The sequence below is a fragment of the Euleptes europaea genome, chromosome 2 (assembly GCF_029931775.1).
Source record: "Euleptes europaea isolate rEulEur1 chromosome 2, rEulEur1.hap1, whole genome shotgun sequence".
NCBI lineage: Eukaryota > Metazoa > Chordata > Lepidosauria > Squamata > Sphaerodactylidae > Euleptes > Euleptes europaea.
Genome location: NC_079313.1, coordinates 100,608,157 through 100,633,099, shown reverse-complemented (window position 1 = coordinate 100,633,099; position 24,943 = coordinate 100,608,157). Strand labels below are relative to the sequence as shown.

Below are 24,943 nucleotides of genomic sequence, written 5' to 3'. Positions count from 1 at the left end.
CACAAGAGCTTACATCACTGGAACTGCTTTGTCAGCTCTCTTTTTATATTAATGTAAGTCTCTAGTATACCAGTGAATCAAATAGCTGATATGTTCATCTCCTCTCTGCTTGTTCCCCTGCCTGGTCCTTTTTTCCATCTTCTTGGAAACCCCAGCTATTGATTGGTGGGTACCTGAGCTAAAAAGGAAACAGTCTCCTGCTAGATCAGGCACCTGATGAGGATTGCTTTGTTTCCTGTCTGGAGGAGAACACAGCAGTACAGTGTGATTCAAGTCCAGTAACTCCTGAGCATCTCATTGTTTTACCACAAACCAACACGGCTACCCTCTGAAACTGTCTTCATAGAAGACAAAAGTAGTAGCTGGTCAGGAGTGGAGAGGAAAGACTGACATATCAGTGTTCCACTTGCTGGTATGCTTCAGATACTTATTGATGTAAAAAGGGACACTTATTGATGCAGCCAGTCCTTTTTAAATATACACTTGTCTTTAGCCATTGCCCAAAGTACTGCTTACTCTACTTTGCAACTTATAAACCAGTTTGCTATGAAACGTAGTAAATATATGTTTCATTTCCCCACCTCATTTATTCTACTTTTCAGTCAAAACCTTGCTCCAATAGCAGATTATAGCAATGAAAAATCATAACAAATATAATTTAAATTGGGGTGTTCAAGTCTGGGCTGAGATAGGATTCGAAGCTGCAGCCTCCCCTCCCACTATGGTCGCCAAGCATGGTCTGGTAACTGATGGGAGTTGTGGGGAAGTTGGTTCTTATTGCAGGGTGTGTGGGGGGGTTATCTTTGTCGCTGCACAATGACATCACTTCCAGCATGACCCAGAAGTGCTGGCATCACACCAGTGTCGCACTGGTGTGATGCTGGCACTTCTGGGTCACACCAGAAGTGACATCATCAGTTGGTTGCAAAGATCATTGCTCTCCCCACCCCATTTTGTTGGCCTGCTTCTACCCACTTATGAGATGAGCATCAGCAGGCATTGGGAATAATTACCAGGAGTTTGCCCACTATCAGGGGGCACCTGGTAAGCTCACCTCCCACAAAAGGCCTTCCTGATGGCAGTGTGTTCTAACCTAAAAGCCATCTATAAAGAGGTTTCTCCATTTCATGAAAATGGCTGTCTGAATACTAGAGGACATCTCACCAATCACTACCAACTTAACAGTAGCTTCCAAGCTTCCACTGTCGTTCTTCAGCTTCACTTTGTAATCCCCACAGTCCTTTCGATTGGTGCTGAATATGGAAAGGCGGGTGAAGTTATCTGAATGGTCAATGTGAATCCTGGCATCATCCAGCAGTTCACCATCATCCTTCAGCCAAGTAGCTCTGATTGGCTTCTTGCCTTCAAATGGGATCTTGACCATGGCATTCTTTCCTGCCTTAACCACTACAGGTTCCTTCCGCAGTTTTTCAAGTTCAGCAGCATCAACATTTGGAGGTTCTAACCACACAGAAGCAAAGACTACAGTGAGTTAACCCAAGGTACAGAAGTGATTGTGAACATTTTTGAATAACCCACAACCTCAACAGGAAATGGAAAATCTTGATATCCTGGACAAGAGCCTCACAGAATCTAGATAAATTGTTTTGAAACTGTTCCATAAACAGTTCCTAACGCCAAATCCATCATCTACTTCTCCAGCGCCTTGATATTGTTTGACTGGCATTAATGTGATAAGAAATATATTAGAACAAAGAGACAACACAGCCCTAGCCAAGAGGATGTACATGAAATAAATATTAGTGAAGGACAGGGATGGAGGAAAGAGTCAGAGGTTAAAAGGGATGTGATAAGGGAAAGAGATGGCAGTGGAGTAGCAAGAGAGGATGCTTTAAAAAGGTTTTTCTAAAAAAACAGAGTTTCAGGAAGGGACTGAGACAAATTAGTTGAGCAAGCAACCTAACATAAAGGTTACAAATGCAGAGACTAGCAGGGCAGAAGGCAAAGAACTAGTAAAGGGAGACAAGAAAGGTGGGGAATCAGTCTGAGTAGACTGGATAGTGCAAGAGGGCATGTCAAGGGCATCGATGGGGAAGGTATAGGCTTGCAGTGTTTCTGTGAGTTCAAAGACCTTCTACCTGCAAAGCAAAACTTTCTCAACAACCCAACTTTCTCAACTTCGGCAGCCCAAAATTCCTCTCAAAATTCTGTTCTTGAGAGGGGATTTGGGGGGGGGGGGCACAAACAGCATTTCAGATGGGGGTTCAGGCTGCTATGGGAAAGGGGGGCTGAGAAAGTCATGCTGTGTGGGCAGATATCCTTGCAGTAATTCTGTGCTGGATCTAACCCATAGTTCAGACATGAGGGCATTTTTATACAGGTATTAAGGCTCTAACAACAACAAAATAGTTTAGGAAGGCACTTTGATAAAGAGCGGGACTGTGAACTTTACCACTTTTTGTAGTATTTTTTCTCTTTTTGCTATAGGTATTTTCCTATTCTCACTGTTTTGTTTTTATACTTATGTGATACCGTTTTCTTTATTGTGTAATCATATTGTGTTTAGTACATTATGCCTTGTTCCAGCTTGATTGTGTATCCAAGCAACGTGGCCTTGTAAGGTATGGGTGGCTTCAACTTCCCTGATATGCACTGGGAAACAAACTCTGCTAAGTGTCCAAAGTAATGCAACTTCCTGACCTGCCTGGCTAATAACTTCCCTTTTCAAATGTTGGGGGAAGCTATGAGGGCCTTGGCCATACTTGAATTAATATTAACCAATAGGCAAGAATTGGTAGATGGGGTGTGTGTGAACCGGCAACCTCTTGCCCTGGTTTGAAATGCTGACAACAGCCCTTTCAGATTCCCAGTGGGCAAGGTATAGTTCGTTCGATGATAAGGTCAAAAGCTTTTCTTTGCCAAAACCTTATCTCACTGGCCTTCAGTCCTTCCCTGGGAAAGTTGCACTCACAAAACACACAGCTCCTCTCATTAGTTTTAATAAAAACAAAATTTATTTTTGAGAAGCTAAAGAAAACACTCTCAATTCATAACAAGCAAAAAGACAATACTAGTAAAGGGCGTCAGAAGAGAGCAAAAACGCTGCCCCCAAGGCGAGGCTAATGCCTTAAAAAACCTCCCCCACCAGTCAAGGTTGAACACTTAGTTACTCTCCACTGAGCAACAATCTTAAAGCCATACACCTGTTACTTCCATATAGGGTAGAAACCTTCCATAATACTTCCATAATAGTGGTGGAAACCTTAGAGGGAAGTGACCATGTCCCCTTAGAATTACTTTTGCTGTGGGGGGCCAAGGAAGACGTGAATGTTAGATTTTGGTAGGGCAGACTTTAATGAACTCAGAGGCATGATGAGAGTCATTCCATGGGCAAGAATGCTGGAAGGGAAAGGAGCAAGTGAAGGGTAGACTCTCCTAAAAGAAAAGCTGTTGCAAGCTCATGCCATCGCTATTGCAGCAAGATGGAAACGTGATAGAGGATCCAAGAAGCCAATGCGGATGGACAGGGAACTCCATGATGAGCTAAGGAAGAAAAAGGAAATGTTCAAGAAATGAAGGTGAGGACATACCTCTAAAGAAGAGTATCTGTGGGTTGTTATGCACTGTAGGTCAGCCATCAGAGACAGCAAAGCTCAGAGTGAGTTGAGGCTGGCCAGAGAGGCTTGCTACAACAAGAAAAGCTTCTTCAGATATGTGAGGAGCAAACACAAGGTCAAAGAGGCAATAGGCCCACTGTTGGGTGAAAATGGAGAAACTCTGACAGAAGACAGAGAGAAAGCAGAAAAGGCTCAATGCTTCTTTTGCCTCAGTTTGATTCAATGGCAAAAAAAAAGGCTAATGCGGTCTTGGGGTGTATCAACAGAGACATAACATCCAAATCACAAGATATCATAGTGTCTCTGTACACCGTATTGGTCAGGAGTACCATATTGCACCTGGAGTACTGTGTGCACTTCTGGGACTTCACTTTAAAAAGGATGTGGACAAAATGGAGTGTGTGCAGAAGAGACCAATGAGGATGCCCAGGGGCCTGGAGACCAAGCCCTAGGAGAAAAGGCTGAGGGACTTGGGCATGTTCAGTCTCTAGAAGAGGAGGTGGGGGGAAACATAATTTCTCTCTTTAAGTAGTTGAAAGGCTGTCCCTTAGAGGAGGGCAGGGAGTTGTTCCTGTTGGCAGCAGAGGATTGGACTCTCAACAATGGTTTTAAATTATGGGCAGAAAGGTATCAGCAGGATATTAGGAAAAATATTTTTTAGAGTAAGAGTAATTCAGCAGAGGAATCGGGAGGTGGTGTGCTCACCTAGGAAGGTGGTGTGCTCGCCTAGGGAGGTGGTGTGCTCGCCCTCAATTGCAATCTTCAAGCAGCGGCAGGATGAACACTTGTCAGGGATGCTTTATGTTGATCCTGCATTGAGCAGGGGATTGGACTAGATGGCCTGTATGGCCCCTTCCAACTCTATGATTCCATGAATCCTATATTGATGGCATTGACTTACGCTGTGTTATCCACCTTGAGTCTCAGTGAGAAAGGCAGACTATATTAAAATTAATAAATAAATACAAATTATGAGTAAGAATGAGAGAAATGTAACTCAAAGTATGACTGAAAGCCACTGCAGGGAGGTAAGGAGGAGGACAAACAAGTGAGGCTAGCAGAAGGATTCTGAATTGACCAAAGAGGTTCCACACTATTTTGGCCAATCTCTGGTCTAGAATTTTGGTTGCGGTGGCTTAAGCATTGTGCAGAGCATATGCATCCATTTGTAAAAGATCACAGAAAGTAGTAACCACCATTTAAGTGTTTCCAAGATGATCCTTGCTCTTTGCTTGTGGCACATTGAGGTTCAGTTTACATAGGTTAACTTTAGGAAAAGATGATGTCTGGAGGGTTCAGCCTTGGAACAGGCACGGTGAAAATACTGCATTTGGGGTATGGTTCCACCTGCTGCATTTTAACATCGTTTTAGTTAATAGACGACACAGTTTGACCACACTTGCCTTCAACAAAAAGAGATGCCTCCGTGCGGATGCCTTCAGTTTCAAATTTATATTTCCCAGCATGGTTGTCTTGTACTACATCTATTATCAGCTTATGGACCACACCATCCTTCTCAACAGAGATGCCTTCCAGTCCTGTCACCTTGTGAAGAAGAGAGTAGAAGTCAGAGGAATAAACTTTATCAAAAAGTATGTGCGACCCAGGAACAGCTACAGACAACCGGCCAAGCCACAGATGCAACACTCATGAATACAGAGACCCGCCCCCCCCAAGTCAGCCAATTTCCCTGTATTGGTTTCACACTGATCCTCTGCAGGTCCTGATCCTGTGGTTTCAAGAACTGATAGGACATCCTGCAGAGGGGAGGGGTCAAAAAGACTAAGTAGCTAAAAGTACGTTTTCATGCAACCACCTGTTCCCATGAAGGCTATCGGCTCATTTGCACAAGGACATACTGCTCTGTATGGCAAGGGGTTTTCTATAGCTCCATTTTATATATAAAGCACTCAGAAAGCCTTTCATGCAAGCAATCATCTTCTCCAGAGGGACTGGAGGTCTTGTTCTATGGCTTTCATCTGTGGACAGAGCAGCACAGCAAAATGCCTCTTTAGCTAGCCAAAACCAAGGATTAGGCTGTGAGAGGAGGTGGAGGAGGAGAAGAGTTGGTTTTTATATTCTGACTTTCTCTACCACTTAAGAAAGAATCAAACCAGCTTAAAATCACCTTCCCTTCCCCTCTCCACAACCAGCTGGCTCTCTAAAGCATATATACATCATGTGTTGTGGTTATTCGTACTAAGTATAAAATGTGTTTTAAACAATATGGAGTAGCATGATGTTGAGCAGTAGCACCTGTGAATAAATATTCCACTTGAAATGTGTCAGAAAGAAATTTAGATCATTGTGCACTTTGTTTTTTTGCTTTTTTTCTTACTCAGTGACCCCTGCTATATGGTTCAAAAAGCCTTCTCATGATTCATGGTTCAAAAAGCCTTCTCATGATTCAAGTGAAACCAACTATCTAAAAATAAAAATAAAAAAAAGAGGAACTGACAACATACCTTGAAGCCATCTTTAAACCAGGTTCCCTCCAGCTGGTCATAGTTGAGGCTGCATGATAAGACAACTGATTTTCCTTTCTCGGCATGGACATCAAACAAACCTTGTGTGAAACGGCAATGCGATTCTAAACAGGCAAAAAAGACAAAACAGCTCATTTTGGAAAGGAATTTGTTATGTATCAGATGTTACAAGTGTAAATTAAAATATTTTTAACACAAGATATATGCACATACCTCTCATATCCTCTTCAAGCAGACTTCCTCCTCTTCCTTTCCTGTCCCTGGTTCTTGAAATATCAGCTAAAATAAGTCCACTGGCATGAGTATCAGACAGCTGTCTTCTTCTGTCACCAGCTTGGACTCCACCATCATAAAAACCAGACAACTGATCGTAATTCAAGAACTCTTCACCAGGAACACCTGACAGTGACCCATCAATGCCTCTGACTCCTACACCAACACCACCTATTCCCCCATCCCTATCAGAGGGGCCACCTATCCCTCCTTCACCAAGCCCAACACCAGCTCCAGCAGGCCTACCATCTTTGCCATAGAGTCCACCTATATTACCAGCACCACCAATGCCTGCTAAAGCTGGCATACCATCCTTGGTATACAATCCATCCATATCTCCAGCACCACCATATCCACCAACACCTGCTCCAGCCAGTATACCATCTTTCCCATAAATCGCAGCTCCAGCACGACCAGATCTCCCATCAGCTAGGACACCATCTCTACCATAAAGCCCACCTACACCGGCAGCACCTCCAGGTCCACTTGCACCTGCTCCAGCTAACATACCGTCCTTCCCATACAGCCCAGCTGTACCTCCAGACCCACCAATTCCACTGGCACCTGCTTCAGCAAGCATACCATCTTTACTATACACCCCAGCTACGTCTCCAGCTCCACCAGGTCCACCAGCACCTGCTCCAGCTAGCACACCATCTTTGCCATACAGCCCAGCTACGCCTCCAGCTCCACCAGGTCCACCGGCACCTGCTCCAGCTAGCATACCATCTTTGCCATACAGCCCAGCTATGCCTCCAGCTCCACCAGGTCCACCAGCACCTGCTCCGGATAGCATACCATCCATCCCATACCGTCCAGCTACACCTCCAGCTCCACCAGGTACGCTGGCAGCTGCTCCGTCTAGCATCCCATCTTTGCCATACAGCCCAGCTACGCCTCCAACTCCACCAGGTCCACCAGCACCTACTCCAGTTAGCATACCATCTTTACCATACAGCCCAGCTATGACTCCAACTCCACCAGGTCCACCAGCACCTGCTCCGGATAGCGAACCATCTTTGCCATACAGCCCAGCTACGCCTCCAGCTCCACCAGGTCCACCAGCACCTACTCCAGTTAGCATACCATCTTTACCACACAGCCCAGCTATGACTCCAGCTCCACCAGGAACACCGGCACCTGCTCCGGCAAGCACACCATCCATCCCATACAGTTCAGCTCCACCTCCAGCTCCACCAGGTCCACCAGCACCTCCTCTGGCTAGTGTACCATCCTTGCCATATAGCCCAGCTACGCCTCCAGCGCCACCAGTTCCACTGGCACCTGCTCTGGCTAGCATACCATCTTTACCATACAGCCCAGCTATGCCTCCAGCTCCACCAGGAACACTGGCACCTGCTAGGGCTAGTGTACCATCTTTGCCATACAGCCCAGCTATGCCTCCAGCTCCACCAGATCCACCAGCACCTGCTCCAGCTAGCAAACCATCCATCCCATACAGTCCAGCTACACCTCCAGTTCCACTAGCACCTACTCCAGCTAGCATACCACCTTTGCCATACAGCCCAGCTACGCCTCCAGCTCCACCAGGTCCACCGGCACCTGCTCCGGCTAGCATACCATCTTTACCATACAGCCCAGTTACGCCTCCAGCCCCACCAGGAACACCGGCACCTGCTCCATCTAGCATACCATCTTTGCCATACAGCCCAGCTAAGCCTCCAGCTCCACCAGGTCCACCGGCACCTGCTCTGGTTGGCATACCATCTTTACCATACAGTCCAGCTAAGCCTCCAGCTCCACCAGGTCCACCGGCACCTGCTCCGGTTGGCATACCATCTTTACCATACAGCCCAGCTAAGCCTCCAGCTCCACCAGGTCCACCAGCACCTGCTCCGGCTAGCATGCCATCTTTGCCATACAGCCAAGCTAAGCCTCCAGCTCCATCAGGTCCACCGGCACCTGCTCCGGCTAGCATACCATCTTTGTCATACAGCCCAGCTAAGCCTCCAGCTCCACCAGATCCACCGGCACCTGCTCCGGCTAGCATGCCATCTTTGCCATACAGCCAAGCTAAGCCTCCAGTTCCATCAGGTCCACCGGCACCTGCTCCGGCTAGCATGCCATCTTTGCCATACAGCCCAGCTACGCCTCCAGCTCCACCAGGTCCACTGGCACCTGCTCCATCTAGCATACCATCTTTACCATACATCCCAGCTAGCATACCATCTTTGTCATACAGCCCAGCTACGCCTCCAGCTCCACCAGGTCCACTGGCACCTGCTCCATCTAGCATACCATCTTTACCATACAGCCCATCTATGCCTCCAGCTCCACCAGGTCCACCAGCACCTGCTCCGGTTGGCATACCATCTTTACCATACAGCCCAGCTAAGCCTCCAGCTCCACCAGGTCCACCAGCACCTGCTCCGGCTAGCATACCATTCTTCCCATAGAGACCAGTTACATCTCCAGCTCCCCCAGGTCCACCAGCACCCACTCCAGCTAGCATACCATCCTTACCAAAGAGTCCGCCTATGCTCCCAAAACCACCAGGTCCTCCAACACCTGCTTCAGTTAGCATACCATCCTTACCATAGCCACCCCCTACATCCCCAGCACCACCAGGTCTTCCAGCACCTGCTCCTAGTGGCATACCATTTTTTCCATAGAGTGCACCTATGCCTCCAGCACCACTAGTGCTTGCTCCAGCTAGAATACCATCCTTACCATAGAGTCCCCCTATGCTTCCAGCACCACCAGGTCCTCCGGCATCTGCTCCAGCTAGTAGACCATCTTTACCGTAGAATCCCTTCATGCCTCTATCACTGCCAAGACCACCAGTGCCTGTTCTAGCTAGCATACCATCAGTGCCATAAAATACTCCTACATCTCCAAGACCACCAGGTCCACAAGCAGCTGCACCAGATAGTAGACCATCTTTGCCATAGAATCCACCTGTATTTCCAACACCAACAAATCCACCACCATTTGCTCCAGCTAGCATACCATCTTTGCCAGAGAGCCCAACAATGCCACCGGCAGCTCCTGGTCTACCACTTCCTATTCCTGTGAACATACCATCCTCGCCATGGAGTCCTCCAACACCCCCAGTACCACCAAGTCCACTGGTACCTGCTCCAGGTAACATATCTTTTCCCAAGTGTCCTCCTATACCATCATGCCCAGCTTCAAACTTACCAGCACTAGCACCATCTCTACCATAGAGTACATTCCCTGTGCTATCTTTGGTGATACCAACCCCATTTACCATACCACCTTCTCCATAGAGTCCACCTTTGGCTGCTGTGCCTCCACTTCCAGCTAGCATACCACTACTACCTCGCATACCATCCTTATCATAAAGACCTCCAGCATCACCAAGTACGGCTGCAGGCCCACCAGGCCCACCTAGTACTCCCTTCTTGTCATAAAACCCTTCTAGCTGTCCAGTTCCAGCTCCAGAACCACTAATACCAACTCCATTCAGCATAGAACCTTGCCCCCTTACAGCATGCAGGCCACCTTCACTTCCAAATTCTGCGCCAGAAGATATACCGCCCAGCATAGCATCCTTACCATTCAATGTTCCCATGCCAGCCAAACCACCTGGACTTCCACTAACACCACTTCTACCTAGCATAATGTTCTGATCAAATCCCATAACTCCACTACTATCCCCTGCAAATCTAGAAAGCTGATTCCCCTCTGCCATATTTCCTCTTGCTCCAGAAAATTGTCCCATCTTCCCTTCTCTTCCCAGAGAGCCATCTTTTCCCAAGGAACCATGAAATTCTCCACTGCCATCTCGATCATCCCTGTACTGGCCATCTTTGCCCATGGTGAAGTCTAAAAGGGAATCTTGGTCTTCATGCCCTTCTCCTTGACGAAGTTTTTTAGCACCATCTTCTAGTAGCTTGCCCTTCCATCCAGCCTTATCACTGTCTCCTTCAGCCTGTTTTCTCTTTCCTTTGGCAGCTGTATTAAAACATATTTCTGGTTAATGGAAAACATCAGGAAAATTTATACAAAGCAAAATGGGGCAAAATAAAATTTAGTACAAGACAATTACTTTGGAATGAGAATTACATTAATAAACATTAAAACAGGAGGCTTGTTTCAGGTTAGGAGAGTGCAAAAACTACAGTTTCCATCAGCTATAGCAGAAAGTTATGCTGGATAAAATTGTAAAGAATAATTTGGAGGAAAGAAAGGACCTAGTCAGGATCTGTCCTCTGTTTAAAGAACCACCCACCATGGCCACTTACTCCACAACTTTCAAGCACAATCCTAAGTAGAGGGGCCAAAACTGCACAGGGGACTGTCCATCCATTACACCAGTGCAACTCAAAGATACACTGTCAGATAGGGGTGTACATTGGATAAAGCCAAACCGACACACACACACCCGAAAAATACATTTTTGTTATTTTTTTGGGGGGGGGGGGTTTACTGCAAATAAAGGGCGGCAAAAAATGGATCCCCGAATAATGCCAAATTTATTCGGCATTATTTGGGGCTGCTTTGGCCCCACCACCATTTTAACCTGCCTCCCTCACTTACCTTCTAGCTGGGTCTGCCACTGGCTCAGAAGTCCACGTGTTCGTCGGAATTGGCGGCAACACAAAACTGAAGGCTGTGCTCACTCCAAGTCCAGCCTTCAGTCCTGTGTTGGCATCAGCTCCGAAGTCCACATGGAGGCTGGCCTCCCTCCAAGCTCAGCCTTCAGCCTTGTGCCATGTATTTTTCGGGTTCGGGTTTAATAAACCCGAACATTTTTGAAAATCTGGGGAAAGCCAAAATGGCAATTCGGCTTTTCCTGGACTTTTCAAAAATTCCTGCATCTATCAAACCTGAACCCAAAACATACTGAAAAAAATGGTGCACAGCCGTACTGGCAGAGCAACCCAACAGCACTGTTTGGAGTCTGGATGCAAATGCTGCAATGCTGTGGACCCCCACAGGGCACCACGGGTGCAACCCACTGCACCAGCAGGGAAAGGGGCAGGCAACATGGCATGGCAGGTTTTAGTTGGCTCCCTATGCTTCCCCAGCCTGGGAACAACCCAGAGGTATACCTGCAAAAATCCTCCATGTAGCCCATAGGCACCTACTGACTCCAGGAAAAGCAAAGCCTCACGTACCAGGAGGCTGACAGACAACATGGCCCACACTTATTGGCCCTCAGCCAAACCCCCATCCCCGGCGTTAAGGCCAATATAAACCTCAGGCCATGCATGAGCAGGCCAGATGCTAAATCATGCAGCATGGGGCTATGTTGGCTGGCTGTGTGACTATGGAACTTAGCATCTTGCACAAAGGTGGCAACCCAAAACCCATGGGGAATGGGGGCACCATATGGGGGTACAACCCCCTAATATGAGGCAGCTGTGGGTGGGAACAGCTGCAGAGGGCCAGAAGACATCTGCAGATCTGATTCCCCTCACAGAGCGTGCCTCATACTGCTGTGATGGTGCACCCTAAAGTTTTCACAGGTATGCCAAATGGGACCAACAAAGGCAGCCACCCCTCACCCCTAACCAGGGGTTGCTTTTATTGACCTTACACCTTTATATGTACAGGCAGTCTGTGATTCTGTGGTGCAAAACAATTGTGTCTGGAAACTTTGATGTATTGGCACGTGATTGGTTAGTCGACCGTATTAATAAACTTGACTTAACCCCTCACCCCCTGGTGCAGCAAAGTAAGCCCATTGGCCCCCCACTAGGCTGGACCCCACCCAGTCCCCTGGTGCCAACCCTGTCACATCCTGTCCTGTCAGGGTTTGCAGCCAAGCCCAAGGGGCTGCAGCAGACACCCCTGCCAGTGACATCAACACAGCACCAAGCCACCGAAGGGCATCAGCCATGGCCCCTGGGGTGTGCCACCCTATGCCCCACCCACTGCCAAACTGGGACCACAACAGAGGACAGGGAGGGATGGTTTGCACTCTGCTGATTCCTGGTGTCTGGCCTTGCCCTGAACGGGGTTGAGTTTGTCCATGGCTCCCTGTGGGAGCCAAGGGTCTGGCAAATATTACACATCCACTGAATATGTGCTTCTTCTGCAGGTGGGGTCCACCCAGTGATTGAACCCTTTGCAACAAAGGATTGACCATTCAGAACTATCCATGGCAATGGATAGGACACTAACCCCCCCCCCCCCGATGCCTCACTGTCCCACCCCTGGGCTGTTGGCCCTGAAACAAGGCCCTGGGTCCCAGGGCCTGCCCCTCAAAGGTGCCCATGGCATGCCATTGACCTGAGTGGAGTGGGGCCTACACCCAGATGGAGACCACAGAGTACAATTGAAAAAATAAACAGTCAACTTTATTGTGCACACAAAAATGCCAGGGCATTTCCAGGGGTAGGTGCTATCTCAGTCTTCCTGCCACCAAATGGGTTGCCAGCCATGCTCCCATTTGGTGATGCCCCAAATGTTCTGGACCTCCTGTGGTGGCTACATCAGGCCTGTCCCCATGTCCCTGGGCCAGGAACCTCCCCCAGCAGTGGCAGTGGCAGCTGCTGCCAGATGTCTATGTTGTGGAGCATGGCTTTGGATGATGGTGTGCTGTGTGGTGGGGTCTCCCTTCCACTCTTCGTGTTGCTGTTCTGTTCTGTTTGGTGGAGCCCTGTGCCTTTAAGGGGATGGGGTAGGGGTCACAGGTGTGGCCTGGAACTGCATGGGTCTGCCCCCGTGCCCTCTCCTCAAGTGTCTTTGGGGCCAGCTCCCTATGGCTGCTGTCCTGTGGTTTGTTGGTTCCCCCACCCCCCAGTTGTGCCCTTGGGAGGTCTACTGAGTGTGATGGTGCCATTGCTGGGGACACTGGTGTGGTTGCAATCCACGCAGTCCTGCTATAGGAGCAGTTGCATGGCCCTGAGCTCTGCACTACCTCCTTAGGAAATGGTTCAGCAGCACTGCTGTTGCCCCAGCAGATGGCCTCCCTCCACCACAGCCTCAGGACTGGCCTGGTAGAAAAGTACATTTTGTGGCCTGGAGAATGAAGAAGTAGAAAGGAAGGGCAGACTCCTATGTTGTAGCACATGCAAACATTTTGTGAGCATCCTTTTCAAACCCTTGCACTTGTTTTTTGAGCATTTCTAAGTGTCCAATAGTAGTGCTCATAAAACAGAAGAGGATTAGGGTTGATCATGGAGGTTTTCACCTAGCATTTGCACTGTTCTTTGATGTTAGGTGGGAAGGGGCTACACCAGTAGATTGCATTACAAAGAGATCAAGATTAAACTGCCACTCACGTTCAATCTCAAGCCAGGCACTTGAAGAGCGGCTTCCTACATCAATAGTGTAAGTCCCTTTGTCAGAGAGCTTGGTGTTTTTGATGAGCAGACGGTGAGTCAAGCCATCCTCTGAGACAGAGATATCATATTTGTCACTTGGCTGCAGGCGACAGTTTTTGTGTAACCACGCAGCATCGAAGCAGGCGTCGTTGAGGGTGCACTGAAAGACTGCGTTTCCTTGCTCATGACATCTCACCTCACCCAGTGGATAGCGGAAACTCATTGGAATGGCTGCAGTACAAAAATGGAAGGTAAATAGTCATACAACAGATTTTGACCTGTGGAGCAGCTCTGAATTTTGGAGGAAATAAACCTAGATGGAACATGGAGAAAAACCTTGCTTCTTTCAAAACCTTGCTCCTTTCAAATATTTATTTATTTATATATGACAGCTCCATGTCCTTGGTACATGCACTATACGCAATTGAAAGTATGTATTCATTGCCTGCACACATTACTTGTTTTAGCATGTTAAAAAAAGAGAATACAACTTCATATGACATTTAGGGGTTATTTCAAATTTCCTATCTTTGCCATTTCAACCCCCTAAATATCCATTTTAATTTTGATTCCCCCATTGTACAAACTAAAATCATAATTCTTTCTTTGCAAGACATTCCCTGATTCTTTGAACTCAATGCAATTCCATAAAATCTGCACATTTCTCCATAAAATGTGTGCATTTCCCAAGTTATTTGTGCATCAATAAACCAGCTATATATATTCAACCTCTGTCAAAGATAGGACATTTTGGAGGACTTTCATTCATAGGGTCGCCATGAGTCAGAAGCGACTTGATGGCACTTAACAAACGCACACATTATACATATACATTACAGGCATTGTACATATAAATACAGTACAAACTGCATATAAAAACAGCATATAACATACATACACAATACAATCTACTAAGCCAACAGCAAGAAACAGAGCCAAAGCCAGTGACAAAAACCTCAATGAATGGAAAAATACATGTCTTATTCCACTGTAGATTTTATGCAGAAATTCGCAGCAAATTTCTAGTCCCTGTTTTGACAAAAAAGTCAAATTCCCCTGATTTTCTTAATGCTCGTTTTTTACTGAATAATCACTCGCCTGTTATATTGGAGAAAGTGGCACAGTTTCTGAGACTTGCTGTGAATGTTCGCCAGCAAGTTAATTAGAGGGCTTTTACTAATTCTAGCATCTTTTTTATCTATTTATGTTCTAACTTTGTAAGAAATGCTCAACTGCAACAATTCTATGTTACTATGTAGACACCCCATGTTTAGATTTTATGCCAATAAAGGAGATTGTATTGTTGTTGTGGAAAAATAAATGAAAGAGGGAATGTTTGTTATTTTCCCAAACGGTAATGTAAAGAGCAACTCCAATACTTTGTTTTGAACATTGGTTTTTCATAGTTCAAGTTTTAAAACTAATGGCTGGGATTTCAGGATATGATGTACAGCATCCTGGTGATGAGGCCTGGGCCCTTACTTTCTGCTTCCAGCTCAGTTGAGAAGATATCAGCATCCTCCACCTTGACCTGGTACACGCCAGCATCTTCTGGCTGTACATTGTTGATGACGAAATTGTACTTTTTGCCAACCTTCCTCAGGCAGTGCTTCACATTGTCACTGTCAAATCCAAAATGGATCATCTGGCCATCCTGAAGAAGGAGGGAAGACGTTTACTAGAAGGTAAACAGATCATTGTACAGTCGAGTGTTTTAGAACAGGACAGGACCAAAAATTATCCTTGTAAACATTTGCATCTGTGGTGTTCTGCCAAAGGTATCTACTGTCTTTTAGCACTGGTTCTGGAAAGTTTGATTGTACTGTTACCCAACTCTGCCCTCAATTACTAATAAGAGGGTTGAGTCTAAGAGATCTGCTGCATGGGCCTTAAAGGTGATACAGTACCTGCTTGTTGCTGTGAAAAGCAAAAGTATTCACTTGCTAGATTCAGAGCAGATGACTTTGGTCTGCTTCAATTATTTCTTCCCTATTTGTATAAAATAAAACCTCACACTTTTACCTCTTACCAGTCAGCGAATCTTCAAGATGTACCATTGTTTTGGAAAAAATGAAGCCATGGTGAAAGAAGAAAGAAGAAACAGAAAGTGGGAGAGGAAACAGGAACTTTCTTTGAGGGAGAGCATTCCATAGACAGGGCACCATCACTGATTGCCACCTACCTCAGTTCCATGGATGGACGTACGCAGAGCAGTACTTTAGATTAAGACCTTACCTGGTCAGCAGGATTGCCAAATCCTGCCACATAACCTGGTTACGTATGAAGTATGCCTTATACCAACTTAACCTATAGGTCCATATAGTTTAATACTGTCCACTCTGGCTGACAGAAGCTCTCCAGGATTGCAGGCAGAGAAAGGTCTTTCCCAACATCTGCTGCAAGAGATCCTTCAACTAGTGGTGCCAGTGACTGGACCTGGGGACCTTCTGCATGCAAGTCCTTTACCACTAAACCCTATCCATTTCCCAATTCACTTTATCCTTCTTTACCTTGTACAGGTAAATTCTGCTTTCTGGATTTTTCAGTTCCATCTCTAGATCAAAGGAAGCATTTCCTTTCTCCTCATTGACTCTGACATGCTTCAGGTTTGTGATACTGGAGATATACTGTAAAGAACAAGGAGAAGATCCAAAACATTAAGGGCCTCTCAATGAAAGAAGTACTGCTACATGGACTGAGGCCAGTTTGAAGCATCAACAAATCTTTACAGCAGAAGCAACAAGCAGGATTACTAGTTTTGGAAGGTCTTTGGACACATTTAACCACATTCCTTTTCACAGATTACTTCCCTTCTGTGGCACTGATATGGTGTCAAATGGAGATCTCTAGAGCCCTGTGCAAATGTTCACTCCATGCCTGTTCATAGTTTTGACACAGACATGGAACCCAGCTTTGGATTGGTTTACCTGGGCACTGATGCTGCAGAGATGGCCTTACCTGGGCTTGCTTGTCTTCTCTCTCCTTCCTCATCTCCTGAAGCCGCCTCAGCATCCCACGGAAATCAACAACACCATACTTCAAGCAGATTTTCTCATAATCTTTCTTATCTGAATGAAGCAACAATTGCCAGACTTGTTCCATGTCAAGTTCCTTCTTAGGAAGAGTTGAAGGTGCTCTGTGGGGGCAGCCATAAGAACACATCAACACATGAAGCTGCCTTATACTGAATAGACCCTTGGTCCATCAAAGTCAGTATTGTCTACTCAGACTGGCAGCAGCTCTCCAGGGTCTCAGGCTGAGGTCTTTCACATCACCTACCTGCCTGGTCCCTTTAACTGGAGATACCAGGGATTGAACCTGGGATCTTCTACATGCCAATCAGATGCTCTACCATTGAGCCAAAGCCCAGATTGCATGGAGATGGCAAAAGACATCTTTTCCTAATCCCAACCCTTTTGTAGAATTTTATTTAAACCCATTCTGTGTTTTTTTTTATTTAAACCACATAATTATTTTAAAATACAATATCCCACCATTGCCCAGAGCACCCCCCACTGAAACATATGCTGCACATCAAATTTAGTCAGAGCTGCACCTGGCAGAGTTGCCTTCAGTTTGTGGAAATTTTCAATTATGATACTTTTGCTTCTAGAATTACTATAACTCAGCACCAGAACTCCTTATGTGGAAAGGAGATTGGGCTGTTCGGCTGTTCGGATTCACTAAATGGCAACTAAACATTTACCAAAAAGAGATATTTAAGTCCATCTGTATAGACAATATTTTAGACACAGTTTGAGAAATCTAAACAATCACGTTATTCCCTTCTTTGTACAGACTCCCATTAAGTACAAGAGTTTACATTTAAGAGGGAGAGGATATAAGTAGCTGTACAGAAAATTGCCTAAGGAATCATACCACTGATATATTGGTAGCACTCTCCACTGAAGGCTGATCCTGTGACTACTGGAAGTACAAGAAAGTATCTTATTGTTAATGAGTAGCAGATAAATTCTCTGTAGAACCTTATTCTGTATGATGAAAAGAGATGATGAAAGGTAGCCTTCTATAACTACTAATGGGGGCAATCATACATTCTTCTCTGAGCTCCTTGGAGGAAAAGCAAGAGAGCTAAATAGACAATTGCCCTTGAAAGTGTTGTTTTTCCCTGCTTTGCTTATTGCCAGCTCAGAAGAAAAACGTCCTTTCTTTCGACCCATTCTTGGAATCACTCACCGTTTCTTTAGTGTTTTTCTAAAGTCCTGAATCTCTTTCTTCAAGTCTGCAAGAGATTTCAAAAATTGGCATGCAGTGAAAACGGGAGTACGATAAGAGCTTTAGGAGGGTCAGCATATTGCCAAACTCTGATTTGTGGGCCTCCAGAGTAAAACCACATAGGTCAATTTGTCCGTGTCCCTGGGGCACTTACCTTTCTGATGCGCAGAAGGTGCCTCCTTTGTTTTCTTCTTAAATCCAACTGATGGGTTAGGAGTGAAGAAAAAAAGGAGGTGGGGGGCAAAAGAGAAATCTTTAATTAACAACATAGCTGTACAAATGCCTTTCCTAAGCATTAACAGATGCTCCAATCTAGAAGCTAAGCAATCTCAATCCTCACAGAATCCAGAGGAATTAAGTGTACAGTTTGTGTGTATGCAGATTTCAGCTGGACAAGCATCCCTCCTTTTGTGCTGGATCATCTGGGATCTTGTCTATGTTTTTCATCAAAAAATACATTATAAGCATAACATTGAAATGGTGTAATGCAAACTTTACAGTCTCATGGAAATCCCTTTCTTGGCCAACAAATGTGGGTCTTAAACTAGTGACATTATTTTCATTGCAAAAATACTACAATAGTATCTAAATAGGACATTATTTTTTCAGATGTATGCATGTTAATAGGTCACTGTCTCCATGACAAAAATTACTGCCAAAATCTGGTGAATGAATATGGTTGCCTTTTCAGAATAAGCTAATTTGTCCTTGAGTTTACATTCAGTTAAAGGATTCAGTGGTTTTTAATCAAGTCCACCTTTCAAAAAAGAGGTAAAAGGGACCTGGGGCTGAGAAAAAAGACATTGTGAAGAGCTTTACTTCACTCTCTTCCCTACCTCTTCTGGTGGTCCATCCACTGTGCACAGCTGCTCCTGTCAGTGTCAGACCTTGCTTTTATACCTCAACCTTCACAATGACAGTAAGATTCACCCCACCCCCATCCTCTGATCACAGCTCTGTGATGATTTTTCTGGCGACTCAGGCTTCAGATTTTTTTGGGGGGTGTCATCAAATTACAGCTTACTTATTGTGCCCCATAGGGTTTTCAAGACAAGAGATGTTCAGGGGTGGTTTGCCATTGCCTGCCTCCGCTTCATGCCCCTGTTATTCCTTGGAGGTCTCCCATCCAAATACGAGCCAGGGTCAGGGCTGAGAGCGTGTGACTGGCCCAAGGTCACCCAGCAAGATTCTATGGTGTGAGTAGAGATTTGAACCTGGGTTTCCCAGGTCCTAGTCCAATACTTTAACCACTACACCACTGATATAGATTACCATATTAGACTCTAAGGTCAGAAAACTGAAAAACCTTGACACAAGAATGAATAGCATTTAGGGAAAAGTTGGAGTACACAGTGGGCTCTTTTCAGGATCAGTAAGCACAGGGAAGTTTTATCAAACAGGAATGATGGAAATGCTATCAAGTGAATAGGGTATGGCAAATTCTCTAGATTGCACTGTAGTGGCTCAGTATTTAATAGCACTTAAAAGTGAAAGGAAACTATCAACTGCTGTTAGGAAAAACTGAAACCAGTTGACTTGGGCATGGCAAATTTACATTTTCACAGCTTCTCCAATATACCTAGGGTTGCCAACCTCAACCTCCAGGTGGTGGCTGGAGGTCTCCCGCTATTACAACTGATCTCCAGCCAATAGAGGTCAGTTCCCCTGGAGAAAATGGCTGCTGTGGCAATTGGACTCTAGGGCATTGAAGTCCCTCCCCTCCCCAAACACCACCCTCCTCAGGCTCCACCCCCAAAATTTCCAGGTATTTCCCAACCTGCAGCTGGCAACCCTAAATATACCCCACAATGATTGTCTTGACAAGGTTTCCTAACTCTCCAAATGGTGTCCAGTACTTTTTAAATGGAAGCCAGCTGACCAGGCCTTAGCAATGAGGGTGAACAGGCTCAAGTTCATCACAGCATGCTAGGTTGTCCAACCTACCCTGTATAATCTTGAGGCCAGCAGTGCACGTGGCTTCCCCATACTCATTCACAGCAGTGCAACGGTATAAATCGGCATCATCTGAAGTGATTTTGTTTATCTTTAAAAAGAAAATAGGGGTCAGGGCAGTGGATCGCTTTTGTTTCTTCCATTGCTTAACTCCTGATAAAAGGAGCACGTATTTCCTACAGCCTATGTAAAATCATCGGTCGGCTGATTCAGCTGAAGCTCTGCGTTTTCTTTTATGTTGTACTTCAAGTCTGTTATCAGATCTCTCCATTGTTTTTAAAATAGAAATAGAATCCATTTGGGTCTTTTGATTCAGACTGGGGCTGTACAGGGGATGAGATGGGATTTAGCTTTTCTACCCTTACATAATTTGACAAGTGAATCATACATCCCCCCCAACAATGTTATTAGTCTTGGAAGGGGGAAATTAAGGCCATCATCTTTTTCCTGTCCTTTTATTTTCCTAGTCTAATAACAGTATATGCGTGAAGAGAAAATACTTGGTTTTGATTGGTGAAATCAGCAGGAGTGGAACAGTTAAAAGCTTTTTTCTCCCTCTCCCACTGACAAGGGGCTTCTCTGGCTGCTATTATTACTTTAGAAATGTTAGAAAAACCCAATAACATATTTCTCCTCGGGGACAATACAGACTTCAAAAGTGAAGGTAAGAAATTCTGTTTCACTATATCAAAGGCACTTTGATCCTAACGTCCTATGCCCATGCTGGATTCCCATCTCAGGAGAATCAGTTTAATTGCTTTCCTGCCATCTCATATGCTATTGTGATTCAAGAGTGTTGCGACTTTAGACAAATAAAAGCATACTGAAAAGTAACAAACAAAAGCAAAGACTATTTCACTCTTTTCATCTTCTTTCTCGGAGATGAAAATTTTTTTGTGTGAGCTAAAACACTGTCTTTATTGATCTTACCCTTCCTTAAATGATCACACTTCACAATAATCTGAAAGAGACATTTGCTTAGTGATTGACGGGCAGCCCAATCCTGAAGGGGGGCCCGATCCGTGGAGGCAAAAAGAGAAGTTCAAAAATAAAATAAAAACTAAAAAGGGGGGAATCCCCCATTGCCTATAACAAGGCTGTGCCACCCAAAAAGGTGGTGCAGCACCACCACAGCGCGAGGAGGCGTTCCTGGGGCAAAAGGGGTGAGGAAGCTGCCTAACAGCAGCTCCTCCCCCAGGAATGCCCTGGAAATGCCCCCCCCCATCCATGTTGCCACTGGCTTTCCCGTCTGGGAAGGCCTTGCCGGCGTGGCTGCACTGATGGCGGGGGCCAGCGGCATCCGGACACCAGCATGTTTGCCCCTGTGCCGGCGTATGTGCCACCTTATTCCATGATAAGACGGCACCCACACCGGCGCGGGGTCACGCTGGCTCCTAAGGACCTTCGCCCCCCCCCTTCTGGAATGGGCTGTAAACCACAGTAAACTTAACTACAATATTAATAAACTTGTTGTGCTGTATTTTGTTAGAAACAAATGCACCTGCCATAATACTCATCTAGCAAGGTCAGAGAAATCCCAAGACGTTATTTTTTTAGGCATAAGATATGTGTCCCCAATATTTTATTGTGTTTAATGACTAAACAGCAGGTGAATACAGTGATGTTTATTTATTATCCATTTTGTATGTTTTTATCTCGTCCTCCTTCCAGGTAGCTCAAGGTGCTGTACATGGTTCTTCCCACTTCTATTTTAACCTCAGCACAGCCTTCTGAGGTAAGTTAGGCTGAGAAAGAGTGGCCCAAGGTCTCCCAGTGAACCGAGGAGCACTCGAAAATACAGGCTGTTGTGAGCAATACATTGTTTGGCTGGCTGCCTGTTGGTTGGGCCACTAGTGTGAAGCATGGTCTAGTACAGGGCACCCTGCACTCCTTCTCCACACACCTGCAGCAAGGGAGGCATGAGGCGCTAGGAGAACTGCCACCACTCAGCAGGCAAGGCTCAGCTCGCGGATAGTCCCAGCAGCCAAGTTTGCCTGCTGAATCCATCCACCACAAAGTTGCAGAATCCTAAGTAAGTTTCATGACAAGTAGATGTTTGTATATGGATCTCCCAGATTGGATCCAACACTCTGATTATTACCCCAAACTGGTTGTCTTGGTAGCTAATCCTCACCTGCAAGATGAACTCATTTGTTGCAGGACTGAAATTGATTTGGTATTTTTGAGGATCATCAATGTCCTTATTATTGCGTTTCCACACCACCTCTGGTTTTGGTTCCCCCTTGACCACTGCTCGGAAAATGGCATTTTTACCTTGCAAAAGAAATAAGAAACTCAAATAATTAAACAAAATGAACTGAACAACAGACTCCCCCTTCACAAAATTTGCCTGGCATCTATGAATTCACCCCTATTATTTAACAAGAAATAAAATATTAGAAAAAACACAGATCATATTGCAGAAAGTTATACCACTGTCTATAGTCCATACTGTCTATTTCTGTAAGCATGATCCTACTAAGTAATTCTGCATCATTTCACATGTTATGTTAATACTTAAGCTTTTTCTAAGTCCATTTTCAGATTTCTGCTTATTTTCTGGTTTCTGAAATCCAGACTTTATTGCTTTGTTCATTGGATGTCCCATCATGTTGATTGTATTTGACTTACACTGTGTAATCCACCTTGAGTCTCAGTGAGAAAGGCAGACTAAAAATAGGGTCACAGATGGGCTCAGGATCAGTATGTGCGCCATTGCCCCAGAGGTGATGGAGTATATTATTTGCTGGGACACTGAGTCTTTTGGCTGGGCCATAAATGACTTTTCAAATTAAATTTGTTACAAGATATACTACTGCCTCAGAGCTGAAACAAGCTATAGGGGGAATAATAGTTTCTCAGGGATTCTTACCTTCCTGTAATGTTAAGGTAAATGGCTTCCGTTCAAAGTCAGGAGTGCTGCACCCTTTAGGAATATCCTCAACGAACTGTGTGATGGTTACCCCAGGAACAGAAGACTTGATCACAGATTTAACTGGAAGGGAATAAATTTTGAACAGGAAAAAGAAAATCCATTCAGAAGGGAATGACAGCTCAAATTGCAGTTTTGCAAAGCTGCCAGTTTCTCAAATTCTTAGGTTTCAAAGACTAAAGCCACTGCAGAATTGTTGTGCTCTGAACTTCCACAGAATCCGGTGCACTGAATTTTCTAACATTATCCTTATAGCAAAAAAATGTAAACAGTTGGCTGTATTTGGGTTACAGATATGCATTAACACAGGGGTGGGCAGAAGCTCACTCGGGAGTGATCATTCACTTTCTAAGCAATGAAAAGTAGCTCTCCATCCCTTCTTCACAGCTGGTATAAGCACTTTCTTCTCCTTCCCTTTAAAGTTACCACAGAAGCTTCTCTCTTTGTCTTCCATGTGAAGGAGGAGGCAGCACATGCACATGTGCACTTTTGGTCCAGCTGTTTTGAATCAACAGATGGAATTAAAATCTAATCGTTTCCACAGCTGTATCATATAGTCTCTCTGATTCCTTACCTCCCCAAGCAACTTGCATCTATGCCTCTTGCCTTCCTCATACCGCTCCCACAACCAGCCCATATCTCCCTCCACCTCTAAGCCTTGCTTTATGTTTTTCTCTGAGCAAAACCAGCCTTCAACTTTCCACATTGTAGCAGCTCTGATAGTTAGCATTCTACATCTGTGCTACAAGCACTGGGGATGTCCATGAAAATTCCATGGCATCAAGGAACTCCACTAGTAGTTAGAGGTGCAGTTTACTTTTTGCTTGATTTTTTTGTGTGCATATCATACAAGCGGCATGCCTGTCAGGAACACACAGGGCAGAGGACATGCCCCCCCCCTCACTGACCCTTTTAGGAAGAACTGTTTCCAGTCATGATCCAGCCACATTACAATCTCCATCTTCTCCATGGTGCTTACATGGAAAAGATTTGGAGTTTGAACAGAATCTTGAGGGAAGCTTTAAAAAGTGGCAGGTAACTCTTTGTACCATCAGAAGCCAGTCATGAACTACAAGGGGTTTTCTGTGAAAAGGCGGTATATTATCAGTGCCCAGTTCAATTTCTTGTCTTCCTTATTTTACTGTTCTGCAGTGAACACTGGGGAGAAACTCCTTTTGAATCAGTGATACATTAAATATTTAAATAGTGGGAAAGTTCGTCCCTTGCCTCCACGGATACATTGTATCTCTATGGAGGCACGGGGTGAACTTTCCCACCATTTAAAGCCCGGCTTCTCCATTGAGATACATTGCAAAGATCACAGTAAAGCATCTAAACACAGCCACTTTGCCAATGCATTTCAATGGAGGAGGATGGGGGCGACCCCTTCCAGACCCCATAACTCCGGATCCCCTGACTCAATCTTTACCAAACGTGGGGGTTCTTGCAAGGAGAGTCCCTTCTAGCTACTCTGAAAATGTGGGACCTCTACCTGCAAAAATGTCCCCCCCCCCAGGAGCTGTGGAAAGACGTTCCTGAAAAAGCAGGATTTTTATCCTGCTTTTTGAGGGATGGCAAATTTTGCTTTGCCAGCCTCCCAGACTTTGTGGACTTGTAAACCCAAACCTGAATTTTACTGAATTTGCATTTATTTGGTATTTTTCTGGTTCGGTTTTTACTGAATCAACAGCCATATTGGGCTCTATTTTTAATACATTAAATATGCATTTGACAGGGCTACAACTCTTAGGTGTACATGGGCTTGGGTTCATATCTCTAGTGAGAACTATGTCTACCAGTTCCTTAAAATTTTAAACTTCAGCAAGTCTTTATGATGCACCAGAGAACTGATGGCAGTGACAGATAAAATACAGCTTCTGCCATTCAAGGCCAGAAGCAGAGCCTCATGAGAAAAACCATATTAGATACTGTTGGACAAAAACAACAGCATTCGTAGCATTAACTCTGGTTGGTGTCTCTCACCTGCTCTCTGGCCTTCCATGGCTCTTCTGTAGACAAATGGAGCTCAGAAGCACGATCTGATAAGCCCACCTGCAAATAAAGAACAATGGCCCATTAGCATCTTTAGAGAAATAGTTACTATTGGAATTTGGGAGGTTTTGTTTTTAAAATACCCTATGGTATTAGGGTATGGGCACCCAACAGTAAGTGGTGAGATAATTATTAGTCCTTAGTAGGCTTTGACCCTAAAGCTCCAATCCTAAA

At 45.2% G+C, this 24,943-nt stretch overlaps 1 protein-coding gene across 1 annotated transcript in view; it reads right to left on the bottom strand.

The window, feature by feature from the left end:
- The window catches only part of IGFN1 (immunoglobulin like and fibronectin type III domain containing 1), a 34,720-nt gene extending 10,001 nt beyond the window's left edge, over positions 1 to 24,719 (bottom strand). The window contains exons 1-14 of the mRNA XM_056844852.1: positions 24,701 to 24,719; positions 22,658 to 22,780; positions 21,920 to 22,059; positions 19,777 to 19,876; positions 17,987 to 18,034; positions 17,794 to 17,839; positions 16,555 to 16,732; positions 16,107 to 16,223; positions 15,079 to 15,250; positions 13,555 to 13,827; positions 6,278 to 10,276; positions 6,044 to 6,168; positions 4,982 to 5,123; positions 1,165 to 1,461 (exon numbers count right to left, since the gene is read on the bottom strand). Coding sequence (XP_056700830.1) covers positions 1,165 to 1,461; positions 4,982 to 5,123; positions 6,044 to 6,168; positions 6,278 to 10,276; positions 13,555 to 13,827; positions 15,079 to 15,250; positions 16,107 to 16,223; positions 16,555 to 16,732; positions 17,794 to 17,839; positions 17,987 to 18,034; positions 19,777 to 19,876; positions 21,920 to 22,059; positions 22,658 to 22,780; positions 24,701 to 24,719 — 5,779 coding nt within the window. The remainder of the gene's footprint in view (positions 1 to 1,164; positions 1,462 to 4,981; positions 5,124 to 6,043; positions 6,169 to 6,277; positions 10,277 to 13,554; positions 13,828 to 15,078; positions 15,251 to 16,106; positions 16,224 to 16,554; positions 16,733 to 17,793; positions 17,840 to 17,986; positions 18,035 to 19,776; positions 19,877 to 21,919; positions 22,060 to 22,657; positions 22,781 to 24,700) is intronic.
- Between the last annotated feature and the right edge of the window lie 224 nt (positions 24,720 to 24,943).